Here is an 18,833-nt window from a genome sequence, read left to right as displayed (position 1 = left end):
TATTTTTTTATGTCTGGTTTTATTGAGAACGATTTTTCATATAAACGATTTCAGGCTTAGTTCATTTATGCAAATGATATAGCGATTTTTTTAGTGTTTATATTTTTACCTGATAAAAAATTGATAACTTAAGCCATAGTATTACAGCACGGCTAGTACCCCAACAAAAAATTGTACTATAAAAACAAATTGTTTTTAAAAACTTTTAAAAGACACATTTCTTTTGAGTTTAATAATTTCAAATAAATATTTGTTTATGAATAATTTTTGATCTTCAATTGTTTTTGAATATACCTCGGAATATACTAAATATGTGTGTTAAATAACAGGTAAATTTAATTGGCAAATTATAAATTAAACCTTTAACGGTGCTACCAGCTTGTATTCTTATATGAACCAAAAAAATGTTATTTGTCGAAATGAAAATTCTTAAATTCTTAAATTCTTAAATTAAATTCTTAAATTCTTAAATTCTTAAATTCTTAAATTCTTAAATTCTTAAATTCTTAAATTCTTAAATTCTTAAATTCTTAAATTCTTAAATTCTTAAATTCTTAAATTCTCAAATTCTTAAATTCTTAAATTCTTAAATTCTTAAATTCTTAAATTCTTAAATTCTTAAATTCTTAAATTCTTAAATTCTTAAATTCTTAAATTCTTAAATTCTTAAATTCTTAAATTCTTAAATTCTTAAATTCATAAATTCTTAAATTCTTAAATTCTTAAATTCTTAAATTCTTAAATTCTTAAATTCTTAAATTCTTAAATTCTTAAATTCTTAAATTCTTAAATTCTTAAATTCTTAAATTCTTAAATTCTTAAATTCTTAAATTCTTAAATTCTTAAATTCTTAAATTCTTAAATTCTTAAATTCTTAAATTCTTAAATTCTTAAATTCTTAAATTCTTAAATTCTTAAATTCTTGAATTCATAAATTCTTAAATTCTTAAATTCTTAAATTCTTAAATTCTTAAATTCTTAAATTCTTAAATTCTTAAATTCTTAAATTCTTAAATTCTTAAATTCCTAAATTCTTAAATTCTTAAATTCTTGAATTCTTAAATTCTTAAATTCTTAAATTCTGAAATTCTTAAATTCTTAAATTCTTAAATTCTTAAATTCTTAAATTCTTAAATTCTTAAATTCTTAAATTCTTAAATTCTTAAATTCTTAAATTCTTAAATTCTTAAATTCTTAAATTCTTAAATTCTTAAATTCTTAAATTCTTAAATTCTTAAATTCTTAAATTCTTAAATTCTTAAATTCTTAAATTCTTAAATTCTTAAATTCTTAAATTCTTAAATTCTTAAATTCTTAAATTCTTAAATTCTTAAATTCTTAAATTCTTAAATTCTTAAATTCTTAAATTCTTAAATTCTTAAATTCTTAAATTCTTAAATTCTTAAATTCTTAAATTCTTAAATTCTTAAATTCTTAAATTCTTAAATTCTTAAATTCTTAAATTCTTAAATTCTTAAATTCTTAAATTCTTAAATTCTTAAATTCTTAAATTCTTAAATTATTAAATTCTTAAATTCTTAAATTCTTAAATTCTTAAATTCTTAAATTCTTAAAATTACGTACGTTTAATTTATACGCCATCTTGAATCATAATAAACACACATTTTTTAAGGCATATTTTAGGTTAGAAATTCAAATTTAGAGTATGAAAATTTTGACTGTTCCTATTTTATTTATTTTTTAGCTTTAAAATTTTTGGTTTACAGATTTTTTTAATTTTACTTGTATTTGAAATTATAATTTCTTTAAGTTTTTTTTTATTTCTCAAATATCTGATTTAATGTTTTTTAAAGCTTTCATATTTTTAAGTATGGATTTGTTAATTTCCAGATTGCTTAATTCATTTTTGATTTTGTGATCATTTTTATTTGTCAATTTTACTTCGTCACCTTTGTTCTTTCATGTGACATCCAGTCATAATTTATTTATGTTATCCTGAATAATCTTTTAAACATTCTGCTATTAAACATGTATTTATGGTTCTATATAAAACCTTTGTTTGTCTTTTTTTATCATATTTATTAAACGTACCTGCCACTCTCATTTGTAAAATTGTTTACCTAATGTACAAAATTTGAGTTGTTTCTAATATTAATTTCTGCCTTAGCATAATTAATTTCTAGTTACTTAATAATTAATACATCCTTGATTTTTTAAATAAAATGTTGTGCTGCATAAAACAATAATGTCCCAGTCCTAGAGGTATACTTCTTTCAATTACTTTTTTTGTCAACCTTTTTTTTTTAATATTTTGAAATAATAAAAAAATAATACCCAATTTGAGTAAATCCACTCAACTGTGTACAATGTTGCAGAAAAAAGTACTGGAACGCGCTACCCAGGCAAAATTTTTGCCGCTTCTCTCCTTGCAGAACTTCTGCAAAAGAGAGAGATGAAGAGAGCAAGCTGAAAAGTACGGGAACGTACTGCAAAAAAGTGACTTATGCTGGCTGCAGAATTCTGCAGAAGCTGCAGAAATTCTGCAATTCTGCAAGTACGGGAATAGACCTATTGTTTGCATCAGGACACTATGACGAGGCGTTCGTCATTTTTGGGTTAAATTGTATTTTTTTCACTGGGCATAGAAAGCCTTATGTCAATGTTTTAAAAAACGTTATTTTTCTAGGGTCAACTTTGTCTGAGTTTTTGACTAACATTTATTTTATGTAGTAAATTGTGTATTGTGCCAGACTATGCGGCGACTAAATAGGCGATAGAAGGTAGTAGAATTAGCCAAATATAGGAAACAAACATAAACTAAACAAGATAAATGCAAATAAAAATACTAAACATGGAACAGAACAGAAAAGCATAATACAAGAGAAGCTAAGTTTATTGTAGAACACAAGTTGCTTAAAATGTCCTCCTAAACACGGGAAAAACATGCAATAAAAAAAACTATGGCATGAAAAGATTGACCTCAATATTGAAATTGAGTTACTTTGAATGCATCAAAAAACTTTCTTTCAGTAGGTTTTACACAAATCCGATTTGAAGGGTAGAATAGCATGTACTGTTTACATATCTCGGGTTATTTTTTGTATTTCTCTCTTACGCAAAACAAAAATTCATTGTTTGTCAGTTTAGATCATTTGAAGGACGTGAAAATAAACAATCATAAACAATTCAAACAAAACAATAACAATGACAAAAAATGGGCCAATGTCGAAGTGAAAACAAAGAGCTCACGTCAGTTCCGTTGTAACAATAGGTTCAATAGTTCAGTAGGTCAGTTCAACTGTTGATGTTTACATTAGGAACAAGCAGGATAGGCTAATTGTTCACACTTCAAGATTGATTTGTCGGAATTTTGATTTTTTTTTTTTGTAAAATGGCCCCATATCGATTGGCTTTGTTCACAAATGGTTCTTGTGTCCTTTTGAAAACTACTGTTAAAATTTAAAAGGCGAAAAATTTGGGAGAGAAATCCAACTTGTGAAAAAATCTCAGCTAAAAAAATGGGCCAATGTCGAAATATAAACAAAGAGTCTATCCTGCTCGTTCCTGATGTAAACATCCACTGACGTGAGCAGGATAGACTCTTTGTTTACACTTCGACAATGGCCACTGATTTTTTTTGAATTGAGGTTAGATATTTTGACCTCCTTTTTACGTAAATTCTAGCAGAGGAGTTCTAGCAGAAATGCTCCACCATTCTAGCAGTATTCTGGCAGAACCAGCCCTGCTAGAATATTTCGTGACTGGGAGTCAATGAAAGCGATGAATCGGTTGTCGAATTGGATGTCACAGGAATTTCATTTGGGTGTAGTATCATTTGGGTGGCAATCAAGGCTACTTACAAGTGATCCGAGCGGGAGAAGATCTGGCCGCACACCTTGCACGAGTACGGCTTGACGCCGGTGTGGAGGCGCATGTGCCGCGTCAGCATGTCGGACCGCGCGAACGACCGCTGGCACACGTCGCACATGTACGACTTGGTGATGTCCGTCGAGCTGGAGCGGCTCTTGTGGCGCGACGCCATGTGCTTGGCGAGCCGATCTTGGAGCGAGAACAGCTGCCCGCAGACGGGGCACATGTACGCGACGTCCGACCCGGGCGGCATCTCCTCGACGACGGGCGACACGTTCAGGTTGTAGCACGCGGCGGCGGACTTTTTGGTGTTGTTGGACGCGACGTCACCCTTGACGATCGATGGCAGCTGATGGGGTTGGGGTTGGGGTTGGTGCTGGGCAGGGGGCGGCGTGAAGGTCAACTTCGGTTCCTGCTTGATCACAGACTCGAGACTAGGCGTGCTGTGGAGCAGCTGGGAGGCGCCGCCGGCCGGCGAGCAGGCCAACGGTGAAGGGGACGATTTCATGGAGAGATCTAGCGGGTATTCCTGCGGATCTTGAGGTTCCTGTGGGGTGGCGACAGGGGAGGAGGGTTCCTCGGGTTTCGGTTGAGGCGGCTGCTGCTGTTGCTGAAGTTCCGAGTCGGAGTGGCTCCGCGCCCGAGCAATCTCCTGATACAGGAGTTTGGTTTGCTGCGGGAAGTAGTTGAACAGTGCCAGCGGGTTCATGTACTGCAGCTGTTTGTACAGATACTGTTGAGGTTCCTGTTTGATTTGTACCTGGTTCATGTTGTTCTCGTCGGACTCGTTGAGCCGGAGTGGGCTCACGCTGATGCGGGGGCTGGCCGAGTACGGGAACACATCTTCGACGGACTCTTCGGCGCTGGAGCGCGACTCTGATCGCTTGATTTTGTAGCTGACCTCGCCGACATTGTTGTTGTTGTGGTTTACGCCGTTGTGGTGCAGCTTGTCCAGGACCGCTGACAGTCGCTTTCGCTTGTGCTTCTTCTGCTCCGATCGGAACAGATTGTGGTTGGCCGTCGAGGGCAGGTTGTTGTTGTTCTCTACGCTGGACGGGGACGGTTGCTGCTGCTGGAGTGCCGCCAGCTGTTGCTGCTGGTACCGCTGGTGAAGCAGCTGCAGGGTTTCGAGCTGGTGGAAGGTGTTACCTCCACCGCCGCCACCACCGGTCGTACCATGGTGATGGTGCGCCGGATGGTGCGAGTGAGGATGCTGCCGACCCGTCTGGATGTGCCCCATTGGGTCATAGCTACCATCCGCCATCGTCATTAGGTCAGTGATTCTGTTGCGAGACGGATCGCCGAAAATTGTGGTTCTGAAAAGGGAAGAAAACAAGTAAATCTCATTACAATCTGGCAGGACAAACGACGCTACACCGGGCTTGACACCCTCGGCTTATCGTATACGCTCCGGAATAATCCTATCAGCGTCCGTATCTTTTCCCACTTAATTAGTGTCCCCGTAAGCCCGCAGTTTACGATCGCGGCCCAAGGTGCGTGCTCGCAGGAATTTCTCTGCCCCAATTAAAACCGATATCTTAATTATTTAAATTCCCATAATTAAAATATTGGCCCAAATCTCTAATTTATTGGCTTCACCGAGCCGCGCCGCGAGGGCGCGGGAACCCATTCCGAGGTGTCCGTAATGTCATCTCCTCCACAAAAAGCTAGGAAAAAAGGCCCCGAAAAATAATTTTCATACTGATTGGATTTCGATCATCGTCTTCGGCCGGAGCCGAAATCCAAATTGATTACCACCGTGATCGCTTTTATTGCCATTATTGGGAGCTTCGGGATTGTCCTCCCGGGGATCTCTTTTATGGAATTCACCACGGCGGGGACTCAATTTATTTTACGGGTTTTAATTTCGAACTCCCCTGTTCTCGCTTGGCGATTGATTGGGGTCCCTCGACGCAGTCCATGAATTGGACAAAAGCAATAATAATTATTATTATATTAATCAAATGAATTGATTATTATTATCGACGTTATGAGCTGACCAGGGGGTGCCCTGGCGGCGAGGCCGCCGCCGCCGCCGCCACCGCAGATGGTCCCAGGAAGACACATGTGAGCGTTAACCGGTTCAGCTTTATGTATTCGTCGTTGATTTGGACCCCGATTGAAAACCGGGAGGGGAATAAAGCGATTTGAAGAGCGCCTAATCTAATCGGAGGTATCGGAGGCCCCGGAGTTGATGGTCGTCCATGGGACCCGCGCAGGGGTCATTAAGTGTGCGTCAGGTGGTTCCTGCTGATCTACGAGACCACGCTGAATGACGTTAATTGTCGGTACAGTAAGCTGACCGCGCGAGCATCAATAAAATCTGGTACGATTCTCGGGACCGTGGAGCGCGAGAAAAATGGCCACTTGGCCAGTTCGTGAGGCACGCAGGATGGGGTAGGGGAGGAAAGATGAAGATCAACACTTGAGATAAGCTGGACCGTGTGAGCGATGGATCAATTGAGCGAGCGTTGGTTGGGCTGGTTTTTCGGCGCTCGCGCAAGTGCTGGGTTTTGTGTATGTAGATCAACGAACGCCAAAGTTTGATAAAAATGGGCACAATTGGCGTGAGAACCGGGTACTTTCTCTGGGGGCCCCCCTCCAATTATGGCCGCCGAGCGGTAACATATGGCTCCTGAATGGGTTACGCGAACGAAGTTCGCAACAGTGTTGCAAACCTACTCCGAAACGCGCACCAAAATTAATCCGTTAATAATAGAACTCGCCCTAGCGTTTAAACGTCCTGACAATTGATGGCAATTTAGATTGCCGGCGAAGCACCAACTCCGCGTACACGACGGTCTGGACCCCGCACAGACATGGCGGGCCAGGTTCTGCTTTCGGAATTAATTAATGACGAGATGAGATTATTAATGTGGCAAGTGCAATTAGTATATATGCTAGATTCAATTTGCATCTACACCACACAACCGCGTAGATCTTCCTGCGCGACACCGCCGAGGAACGCCCAGACACAACATGCAGATGTGCAGACTTAGATTAATGTCCAAATACTTGCTTCCGAGCCGATCGTGAGGGTGTGGGAGCGGGGAAGGCGCGTACACTTCTTGAACACCCCGGACTAATCCTTCCTTCAGAATTGAGGGAGTACGGCTTTGTCTCCGACTTCGTCGGAGCAGGATTTTGACCTGCAGCCAGAACTTCACACGCATCTTGCGGATGGATTGTCGTCGTCGCGGTGACAGCGTCGTTTTTCCAGCGAAATTCCTCAGCGGGAGTCGAACCTCGGAGTTCCTCTTTCACTTTTTGTTGCCGGTGCACAAGTTGTCGTTTTTGTGCGGTGTCGACGGTAGGGTTGGAGGTGCGGAGTTGGTTCTTGATTTGAGGTCTAAAGTAGTCGTTTCTCACATTTGAATAAGTTTATCCGAATTGGTTATTTGAGATATTAAGCGAATCTGGATTATGACAAGTTAATCTGAGTCTCAAGACTATAATTTCATCAGTTCAGAAGGTTCTGTTCGATTAGATAATTCTGGATTACAAGTAATTGAGATGAGTTTTTAAAATAATTTAAAATAAATCTAGATAACAAATGATTTTTCCTAACAGTCATCTTGCTGCCCGTCAAAGTCCAACATCCCACCACCAACCCTAGTCCTAATGGTGCGAAACCGGCAAACTTGGCCGGTACGGCGGGGACACGCGGGTACGCGGATGCCAAGACATCTCGCTTGGTCCCACACAGACCGTGTCCATTCCCCCCTTCGCGTCAATCTCTCAGGGATGTGACGCTGAGAGCCAGGAAGAAAGGAATTCATTCTGACTGCTCCTGCGACTCTTCGTCACGGCTGCTACTGCGCGGTCGTTGGGTACCACCAGATCTTGGGAATTCATTCACGTTGCAATTTGCACCGGGATGCACTTTTCCTCCAACCCGCGGATGTTGTGTTGTGTGCAGGACCAGTTTTTGCCGCGCAGCGGTTCAAACCTCGCAATGAGAAGGAGGTTTTTTCTGTGCCGCTTATTTTTTGTCGTACGGGAAATTGATTGAAACTTTTATTTCTTGATGGGCGGACGGATTCATGGACCAAATCGGGCCAATTCGAGTTTTCGAGGCGAAAAGTTCAGAGTTTAATTCTTTATTTGATTATTCCATTCAACGCTCGTCGCGGGGAAAACAAAAGCACTTCGCCGCAGTGCGAGCGTGTTGCCGCGAGGAAAATTTTGAGAACGAGCCAAATTTCTTTCTTTTGGTACGCTCATTTAGCAAAAATAGCGAAATCTATTCACATACAATCGCAAAACCAAACAATCATAAAAATACGGGATGGCTCCGCCCCCCAGGGGGCGGTGGGGGTTGTCCCTAGCAAGAAAAACGGTACGAATTTACTTAGAAGTGTCATGGAAGCTTCTTCTGCAAATTGATGTCCAAAAGCTTTGCATGCAATATTGCATGCAAAGCCTGAACAACTGATTTTTTTATAGAAGCAAAAAAAATCTAGGATTTGAAGTGACATTTCAAGACTTTCTCAACCGAGAAAACCCGCAAAGAAAAATCTCCTTCTAGAAAAAACAACTTGAGGAAAAGCGACACATAAAAGTTTATCACCAACCTCGACACAATGCGTGACTCCTTCAGCAGTTTGAAGCACAGCGAAATGGTCCGGATCGTGACCAGCGTGAAAAACTAGTGGAAAAACCCCTCACACCACCGGAAAAGCGCGTTCCACACTCGTCACTTCTTGGCGAAAGCTCTCTCTTCGTGACTGGCGATTTATCATTCCCAAGAGGGAGGCAGGACCATTTGCATTTTGATTTATTCTTGAACGGCTGGGGGAGGAATTAGCTCGTTCCAGTGGGAAAAGTCGGGGAAAACTAATTCTTCCCACACCGCGCTCCGCCGGCAGTCGCAAAATTAACTCTCTATAATGGGAGCCGGACTTGGCTCCATCATATTCCGGCGGAGTCCTTTTATTTTTATTGTCCTTTGCCAGTTTTGGATAGTGAGGAGATTGAGAGAGAGAGTCCGGTGCGTCGGGAAAAGTTTTCCCCGTTGACAGGCCAAGTTGAATGTTAAGGACGATATATTTTAAATTTTATTGCTTTCGCGAACGGTTTTTGGCAGATATAGTTGAGTTTGGCCCGGACGGTGAGGAGGGGAGAAAACTGATTTACGGCTTGTACGGTCCAGTGGAGGAGATTTTAATTAGTAGACGGCTCCTCCGAGCTGACGCTCCTGGCAAGCGGAAAATTTGATTAGTACTAATGAGTTCGGTGCCGGTACGGTGCGGCCCAAGGCGATGAACAAGCCGGCAAATTGGGCGTTGCCATTCGGGAAATCTTGTTTATTTTTCATTTCATAAAAATCTAAGAGATCTGTCTTTCAATCGAATTAAAAGGTGAAATTTTGTTGAACAAAACATCGCGTTCAGTGAAGTTTGCATCGCGATTACTCGATTCTGCCTTGTGCTGCCGTTCGTACGACGCCAGCTTGGTTCGCCATTCTCTTTTGTGCGGTAATTCGCTCGGTTCGCTTCGCAAACAGTTTTTCACTTTGCTTTCTGCTGTTCTTCGTTCGTTTTTCGATTCTCTTTTGTGCGGTGAATCGCTCGCCGCTCACTCAGATAATATCGCGACGAAAGAGAAAGAAATGAGAATTATTTTGCCGAAATTCCCCAAATTATTAACGAACTAATTAATCTTCAAGAAAAGAGCAAATTTCGCCCACGTCCCTCTTTTCGGAAGGCCAATCAACGAGACTGTTCCGCCCCTCAATTAATGCCAACTTTCAATTCTTTCACCTGTCACCGGCGAATCCACCCACTAGGCAGAAAGTCGCTCGCTGAGCAGCAGGTTTCGCTCACGATTATTTACGAATGTTTAAGTCAAATATTATCATAAGAAGCTTTATTATGTTAATATCGTTTCGTGGTAGCTTTTCGCTCGTTTTTGTGTCTCTCAGTTCTTCACCCCGCTTTGTTCATTACACTTGACTGCGGGTTTTCGCTTCTGTGCTGGGACCGGCTACCTCCCCCGAAAATATTGGATTTACTGGGATCCTCGTGGGCCGCCTCCCCCTTTCTGCCCAATCGGCCTTAATCTCGATTCTTATATGTTCGGAAATTTAAATAATTCATTCGGGGGCCGCAGTTCAAAGGCTTTCGCGGTGATGTTTCGGCTGATAATCCAAAGTTCAGGTCCGTCGAAAGATTGGACGCGTCCTTCTGGTGCAACTTCATTACGAAACGAATCTCGGGGACCAGAGAAAATATGAGCCAGCATAAGTTGAGCAGCACACAACCGCATGCTCCTTACTGCTGGGTGAATGCAATTTCCATGCTGCGGTTCTGGCAAAAGCAAAAGGTGGACAGAGGGAATTGCTCGTAATTTTTGAAGTCTCAGATTATTTTTAATAAAAAAATAAACATAAAATTGAAGATAGAATTGAACTTTCACAAAAAATTAAAACAAAAAATATTTTTTTTTTCATATTTAAAGACAAATAATCAAGCTTTGTTCACGAGAAAATAAGTCAGAGATCTGACAACCCTGCCTATTTTGCATAAATTAGAGTAAAATTGCTCTTAAAAAATCGTTTTATTTTTGTAAGATCTTCCTATGTGCAATACATTTTTGAAAATTTGGCAACACTGCAATGATTAAAAATCTTATAAAAATCTGTGAAGTGTTTAAAACATGAACATTTTGCAAAAATAACGTCTTCAATACGACTTCTGTAAAATTTTTAAAACTTTTCAGAGTAGACTGCTGTAAATTTAAAAAAAAAATCGGGATCCTTAGATTGTTTATTTATTCTAGAATTAGATGATCTCGCCACTCTGTCGTAAGTTATTATTTATTTGATGAAAATCATGGATTTTTTAAAGGCTAGATTTATTTAATGGTTTTATGCTGAGGCATGTAATTTTTGTTAGTTCGAATCTGGCAACACTGCTCAAAAATGTCATAAATGATAATGTTTGATTAGGATCGCGCTTTTTTGTCAGAAATCGAAGACTTGTTACAAAATTTTCTCCCACTATCCCATGCAGATAAAAAGGAGCTGATTTCTCGCCCACTAGCCTTGCCCACCGAAAGTTCCCACATCAGACTACCAGAACCCACCAGCAGCAGGAGGAGCAGAAAAGGCCTTACTCTTTTTTTCCTGTGGTCCGTTTGTTATCTGCCCACTTTTTTGTGTTGCTCCTACAAGAGCATGGGGGGATTGTTTCAAATACGACGAACCAGCAGCAGTGCAGTAACTCGAGAGCCCAATTTTCGATGGTTGTTTTTTTCGTGCACCCAAGTCTCGCAGAGGACTCCGTTTTGGGGTGCTCCCCCCCACCCTGCTTCACCACTTTGCAGGGAATGTTATTAACTATAAAGATATATTTTTTCATAAAACGCTTCTGCAGATGTCGGAGGCTGCTGCTGCTGAACGCCCGAGGATGTTTTGCCAAGACAGCGCGCGTATCAAGAGGTTGTTGGACGGCCTGCAGCTACCACACCGGGATTCTGAACGCTACAGTCGATGGAGGTGCGCGGCGCTTCTTCTAGACACACTGCAGCTAATGCCCAGCATCCACCGCCCGTCCGTCACACATGTTTGATGCAGTCCGTCAACCTGCGCACACACGTCTGGAGTCGCGTCCACAAGTTATAAAATAATAATACATTTATAAACATGAGGCCACGTCTCACCGCGACCTTCCCCGCCAGCACCGCAGGGGATGAATTGTGCGTATATCATCATCTTCCACCTTGTGCAGCTATCAAGTCTCGACCAGATACCTGTTCCTTTGCAGCCTTCATTCATGCGAGTTCTTCGACGAGTTGCGTGCGTGACGAACGCGCCGGACGACTTCTGGCGTGGCTCCTCCCGAAGCTGCTTGAATGAATAATGACCCGGTGTGGAGTACCGGGCATAATAACACAGTGTCTGGACGCGCGGTTCTACCGGGAACCGCATCGGAAGAGCATCGATCGGTGCACCTTCTCCCCATCCCTCGTAGACAGATTGAGATGATTGCGAAAAGTGGTAGCTAATTATGATTTGCAATCTGCAGACTAGAGCACAGACGTCTTCGACGTCGTCCTGAGGATCATCAGCGCTGAACGACAGGAAGCTGCGGGTGATGACGTCCGTCGGATACTGGATTCTGCACACAAAAAACGCTACTAGTGTTTGGCGTGTGATTCATGGTTGTCTATCCAGTTTTTTTATCCGCCGCTCAGTGTTCTTCTCTTCAGAGCCCTTCCACGTCCATATATCTCGCCATTTTTTTATGCGACGAGCCGTAAATCATGACCGTCGCGACGCATTATGCTGCTGCTGGTTTTTTTTTCTACTGTTCAATGCCCTGAAGGATGGCTGTGGCCAGTCTGGGAAGTGGTCGGCTGGAAAAGTGCATAAATTAGTGCGCGCCTTTCATCGCGAAACTGATGCTGGGAGCTGTTGGGAGGGCTGTTTGATTGAGTTTCGAGAGCTTTCAAGAAGTGTTTGATATTTTATTATTTTTTTGTTCCATGGAAGAAATAAAAAAAACACTAACGACAATTATTGTTGTCTTCTGAATTGTTAAGTTAATATTATAATTAGTAGTTTTAGTTTTAATAAAAAAAATTTAAGAAGAATTCAACAAAAAATATATATATATTTTTGGCAAATATCTGTCATTGCAAATTTTTGTTCAAAACAAACTTCAAAAAAACAGGCAGGCATTTTTTTGCTGAAAATTTAAGTTATGGTTAAATAAAATCATTGTACCCTACTTAAAATACATTGTGTAACATTAATTTTTGTATTTCAATCAATTAGGGAATTTTTTGACTATTGACAATTTTTAATTTTTGGACCATTTTTTGATATTTTTTGCTTTAAAATTTTGATAGTTGAGCTTGAAACCTGAAATTCAGTTTTTGTTGTTGATTTCCTTTCCACAATTCCTTGAAAAATCTTTTAAAATCGATTTTCAATTAAATTCATTTTCATGTGATTTTTTTACCTCTCAATTTGTTATACAATTTATTATCTGTTTGCCGCAAGCTGGAAATTGATTTAAAAAAAATTATGAAATTTTATTCGGAATTTTAGCTAATTTTGATACACTTTTATTAAAATTTTATAATAGGATTTTCAAGAATTAAAAAATAAATCAAATACTGTAAACGTCGGTGGACACTTTTTGCATGTGAGCAATTCTCTACCAAAACCGGAAATGGATTTTATTTGTATTTTTTGATTTGGCTCAAACTTTGTGGGGGCCTTCCCTATACCCAAATATGCTATTTTGTGTCATTGGTTCACCCATACAAGTCTCCATACAATTTTGGCAGCTGTCCATACAAAAATGGTATATAAATGTTCAAACAGCTGTAACTTTTGAGTGAATTTTTTGATCAATTTGGTGTCTTCGGCAAAGTTGTAGGTATTGTTGAGGACTTTTGAGAAAAAAATAGGTACACGGAAAAAAAATTTGAGGATTTTTTTATCAACTTTTTTTTACTAAAACTCAATTTCCCAAAATACGTATTTTTTGATTTTCGAGATTTTTTGATATGTTTTAGGGGACAAAAATCCGCAACTTTTGAGCCATAGAGAAACATGGTCAAAAAATCTGCCGCCGAGTTATGAATTTTTGAAAAAATAGTGATTTTTGGAAAAAATCGAAGTTTCATGCAAAAACAAGTTTGACATTATTTTTTAATGCAAAATTGAATTTACAATCGAAAAGTACTTTACAGATTTTTTGATAAAGGGCTCCGTTTTCTAGATATAGCCACCGAAAGTTTGATTTTAGCGAAATATTTGCAGTTTTTCAATTTTTAAAAATAGTGACCATGAGTGACCATTTCTAAAAATATTTTTTTTGAAAAGTTCAGAAAATTTGCTATAAAATTGTCTAAGAGACATTGAAGATTGGACCTCTGGTTGCTGAGATACAGCGGCTTAAAGAAAAAGAAACACGAAAATTGAAGTTTTCTAAGTCTCACCCAAACAGCCCACCATTTTCTAATGACGATATCTCAGCAATTAATGGTCCGATTTTCAATGTTAATACATGAAACAATCGTGAAATTTTCCGATCTCTTCGAAAAAAATATTTTGAAAATTTTAAAATCAAGACTAACATTTTAAAAGGGCCAAACATTGAATATTACGCCCATTTAAAATGCTAGTCTTGATTTAAAAAATTTCATAATATTTTTTTCGAAAAGATCGGAAAATTTCACGAATGTTTCATGTATTAACATTGAAAATCGGACCATTAGTTGTTGAGATATCGTCATTAGAAAATGGTGGGCTGTTTGGGTGAGACTTAGAAAACTTCAATTTTCGTGTTTCTTTTTCTTTAAGCCTCTGTATCTCAGCAACCAAAGGTCCAATCTTCAATGTTTCTTAGACAATTTTATAGCAAATTTTCTGAACTTTTCAAAAAAAATATTTTTAGAAATGGTCACTCATGGTCACTATTTTTAAAAATTGAAAAACTGCAAATATTTCGCTAAAATCAAACTTTCGGTGGCTATATCTAGAAAACGGAGCCCTTTATCAAAAAATATGTAAAGTACTTTTCGATTGTAAATTCAATTTTGCATTAAAAAATAATGTCAAATTTGTTTTTGCATGAAACTTTGATTTTTTCCAAAAATCACTATTTTTTCAAAAATTCATAACTCGGCGGCAGATTTTTTGACCATGTTTCTCTATGGCTCAAAAGTTGCGGATTTTTGTCCCCTAAAACATATCAAAAAATCTCGAAAATCAAAAAATACGTATTTTGGGAAATTGAGTTTTAGTAAAAAAAAAGTTGATAAAAAAATCCTCAAATTTTTTTTCCGTGTACCTATTTTTTTCTCAAAAGTCCTCAACAATACCTACAACTTTACCGAAGACACCAAATTGATCAGAAAATTCACTCAAAAGTTACAGCTGTTTGAATATTTACATACCATTTTTGTTTGGACAGCTGCCAAAATTGTATGGAGACTTGTATGGGTGAACCAATGACACAAAATAGCATATTTGGTCATAGGGAAGGCCCCCACAAAGTTTGAGTCAAATCAAAAAATACAAAAAATAAAAATGGTCGAAATCGGCCGATTTCGTAGAGAGTTGCTCATGTTTTGTGATGAGTTATACATTTGTGGATAAAAATAATCAATCCTAATTTCAAAATTATGGAGCACAATTTGATATCGGATTGATGATTATTTCAATCTTGAAAGAACGAAGTCAATCTCTTAAGCTCACGAATAGAATTGCTTTTGTAACTGAATTTGACAAAAATAAATATTATTACAACTAAATTTCATGTAATATTTCATTTGAAAAAGATTCACCATATTAAAATTAAATTTAAATTAAGCACGACATACAAACGATGATGACGATGATACAAATATTTAATAAAGTACAATTTCTAATCAAAAAGTTTCCATGAATCAAAGTGGGACCTTCCAAGATGATTGAAAATAAGTTATTTTTTGAATAGTTATGATCCGGTAATAAATTTGACCAAAATGATTAATTCAGAACAGGTTCCAAATTTTGTAAAAAAATAAAAAGAAGTTGTTAAAAGTTGATAAGAAGCAAAACTTAAAGATTGGTTCAAGTGATTGCAATAGAAGTCCTAAGAAATCCAAGGTTGAATAGTTTTTCAAATGTAGTACCACAACATTAAGCTTCCATTTCAATCTCAACTCAAAACTGCTTCCTAACCTCAAATTCCCCATTTCCAATTTGGTTGATTGCGCTCCCCGTTGAAAGGAAAAACCTTTCGGGGAAAATCGGGCGACTTTTCCAGGGCACGCCACGCACACCCCACAAAAACCCCGAAAACCACAATCATCCAAGATTCAAGGCGTCCAGCAGCGCCTAAAAGCCCCCCTCAAAAAAGTGGGCAAAACTTTTGCCATCCAATGCTACCGACTTGGCACTGGTGTGCCTCCTCTTACACTCTTACTTGGTGGCTCCAAGGCTTCCCCGACCTTCTCCCCATGCTTCAATTCGATCCTGCCACCTACTTCCTTCGCCCGCTTAAATATTTTTATTTATTATTTTATGTTTTATATTATTTTTGTCGACCTCCCCCTTTAACCCTATACTCCTCATTTCCCCTCCTTACTCTGGTTAGTAGCAGCAGCAAGCAGCGTCAGGATTCTACATCATCTCACCCATCATATTGTCTGCAATGCGCTGCTGCAATTTTTATGCTGCTGCTGTTACTGCTGCCATGCTCTGCTGGCCTTACTTTTTATCTTCCACTTGTGTGTTGTTTTTTTTTTCGGGGTAGATTCTTCGGCTTGCTCTTTGGAACGCGCTGCTGCTCCTTCGCTTCCTTTTATCTCTGGGCACATACACACACACACGTGCACACGTTCCAACTCTTACTCACACTCACACACACACGCTCCAAATCGTTGGAAGCATGGGAGTTTGTGGGCTCTGTCGTCGGGGGGCGACCTTCCTTCCAGCAACTGAACTTGCAGCATCCAGCGGAATTGGAAGCAGTACACCCAAACCGGGAGATGTCTGACAAGAAATGTTGTTGGAACCTTTGTTGACGTCGACAACTGCATGAATAGGTAGACGGTATTGCTCTAATTCGTTAACGGTAGACGGTATTGTTTCAATTACGTTTTTTTTTGTTTTGACCATGAAAATAAAATGTTTTATCAAATTCTGTTCATCATCAACCTCTGGGTGTACAAACCCTGACACGGACGACAAGCCATTGTCGCATTTAGTCCTCACCCCCCATTGCCGCAGTAGCCGCCCCCCTCCCGCTCAAGAGTCGGTCGAAGGGCGCGCTCTGGTCTTCTCTGGTTGTTTTCCAATTGGATTCACTTTCCTGACGAAGAAGTCGTCGTCGTCGGTTGATGGCCCGGGATCACCGCAAAATGAGCAACCAACGAGCAAACGAGCCAGTCGTTTGTGATTTTATTTTCAATAAATTTTATTATTAGCATACATGTGTGCGCTCGTGTCCCGAGATGTTTGCGTGAAGCGTTCGAAAACGTATCGATATCAATCAATTGATGAATAATTTACGCCAGATGTGTGCTGTGCGAGTTGCTGCTCAAGAAGCTCGCCCAGGGGTTGCCTGGTGGTGGCTTGTGCGATGGCTGTCGCATTTATGGGCGCTCGACCCGCACCGATTACGACTTACTTTCGGCTGCTGCTGCGGTTGTTCGATGGTCGTAAAACAAGCGCGTCAAATTCCCGTTAAGTCGGAGCGTAGCGCGTTTAAGGACGCGAGGTGGAGGAGCAGGTTTACGCATTCCAGATCAAAAAGATATTTGGTGGTCGAAGTGGTTCGATGAGCATCGGGTGGAATTTTGGGAGTAGCTATGGGGAGCTAAAGAGTTGGTTAAAACACAAGATTAGGCTTCCGTTGAGCCGGTTGAACTTCAGATCTTCATTTCAGAACTCACTGTTACTTTCTGTTGAGCAGGTAGATGTCCAGAACTTCAATGCAATAGATTTTTTACAGCATATTGAAGTTCTATAATTTCAAACAAAACCCATTGTTGACCTCTTGCTCAATCTTAGACGACAATTCCATCAACGCTTCAGAACAACTCAATTGATCAACCCCTCGCGCGAACACCATTCACCTCGCGGGCTTGAAACCGTGTCGAACATCGTTGCGTCTTTGTAGCAAACCGGTGTGACTTCTCGACCGCGCAGGTATCGAACCTGTAGATCAATCCACCCGCTAAACACCCTGTGAACACACGACGATAGAGAACTGTTGTATATATGAGCGTGAGCTATCCACGATCTAGCCGGGGTCGAGGTCGCCCTATAAACGCGGACGAGCGTCACAGAGCTGGCAGACGTGAAGCTCTGAATTCATTGAGTTTGACTTTTAGAAATTCAGAAACTTTTTCAGACTTATTTAGAAATTTTAATAAATTTTAGAAAAAGAGTGTCTCACCCCTTGCGTTTGTTTACTAAAAGTGACAGTTATACGCTAGCAAGAAACATCTAAATATTCTGGTAAAACTTTCCCGTCTGAAAGTCTGTGGCAGCAGGTAGCTCCGGACACCTGACGAGGGTCGCGTCCAACCCAGAAGGGGGCCCGCAGGATGGGAAGCTAATTTATTTTTTTCGCCCAACTTTACCCGGTTCGATCATCGAACGGCCCCGGCTAGTTATGAGTCAGTTCCACCCGGCCCCGGCGTCAACCGGATCACTCAACCGATATTTTATTGGTGTGGGGTGGTTGTGTGGCTAGATAATTATAACAATCATCTTGCTGGGATCTTCGGCGCAGAGCAGACGACCGGGTTTGATATCGCGAGAAATCATCGCGCTGTCATTACACGAGGGGGCGGTAGAACAACCGCGTGGTGGCGCGGCGATCCGTGAAGGGGAGGTAGAGAAGGTGGTTTGTTGGCGAACCGGCGCGATAACTATCATCAAATCCGGCTCACTTATGGGTTTTGCTCGGAACACAACAAAAAAAAAATCGGGGGGGTTCTTCAAGAAGTAGCAGGAATGTCATGCTGGGCGACGACGAGCAAAGAACAAAACATAAATATGTAACACACCGCAGAATCCGACCAGAAGCAGCAGCATCCCGTGCAAAACCATGGGAAGTCCCAGGTTGCGGACCTGGGGGCGAGACGACCGAGGAGTTGCCAGAACGAACGAACTAATAAACAAATAATTTCGGAGGGTAGTTGGGGGCAGGTCGGACTGAGGAGGATGACAAGGGTTTTCGTCTTCGCAAGACTTTTGTCTCCGTCGGTGAGGGGTCCCACGATGGTGGATCGAAACGGTTCAGCGGGATTAAGCTGGGAAGCTGGATTAATCCCGAAGGGATTGCGGTGCGCTTGGTGGACCCCTCGACGCTGCAGTGGAATCCGAAGGGTGCACCGAAGAAGAATTAAAGAGTTAAAACAGGTGCATCGGTACAAATTATGTTTTATTGCGACCGCGCTGAGCGCAGGTCTGCGGTCTTACACAGCAGTAGTGGGACGCGGGGTGTTTAAGGAGATGAATGTCTCTCTGCGCGACGGTTGGCTGTGGG

At 40.3% G+C, this 18,833-nt stretch overlaps 1 protein-coding gene across 3 annotated transcripts in view; it reads right to left on the bottom strand.

The window, feature by feature from the left end:
- LOC120420813 (zinc finger protein GLI4) overlaps positions 1–18,833 on the bottom strand; it is a 90,462-nt gene that overhangs the window by 9,252 nt on the left and 62,377 nt on the right. For all 3 annotated transcript variants that reach the window (XM_052708374.1, XM_052708373.1, XM_052708375.1), the window contains exon 2: positions 3,822–5,147. In XM_052708374.1, coding sequence (XP_052564334.1) covers positions 3,822–5,101 — 1,280 coding nt within the window. In that variant the 5' untranslated portion in view covers positions 5,102–5,147. The remainder of the gene's footprint in view (positions 1–3,821; positions 5,148–18,833) is intronic.

The sequence above is a fragment of the Culex pipiens genome, chromosome 2 (genome assembly GCF_016801865.2).
Source record: "Culex pipiens pallens isolate TS chromosome 2, TS_CPP_V2, whole genome shotgun sequence".
Lineage (NCBI taxonomy): Eukaryota > Metazoa > Arthropoda > Insecta > Diptera > Culicidae > Culex > Culex pipiens.
This window is presented reverse-complemented; position numbering and strand designations above follow the sequence as displayed.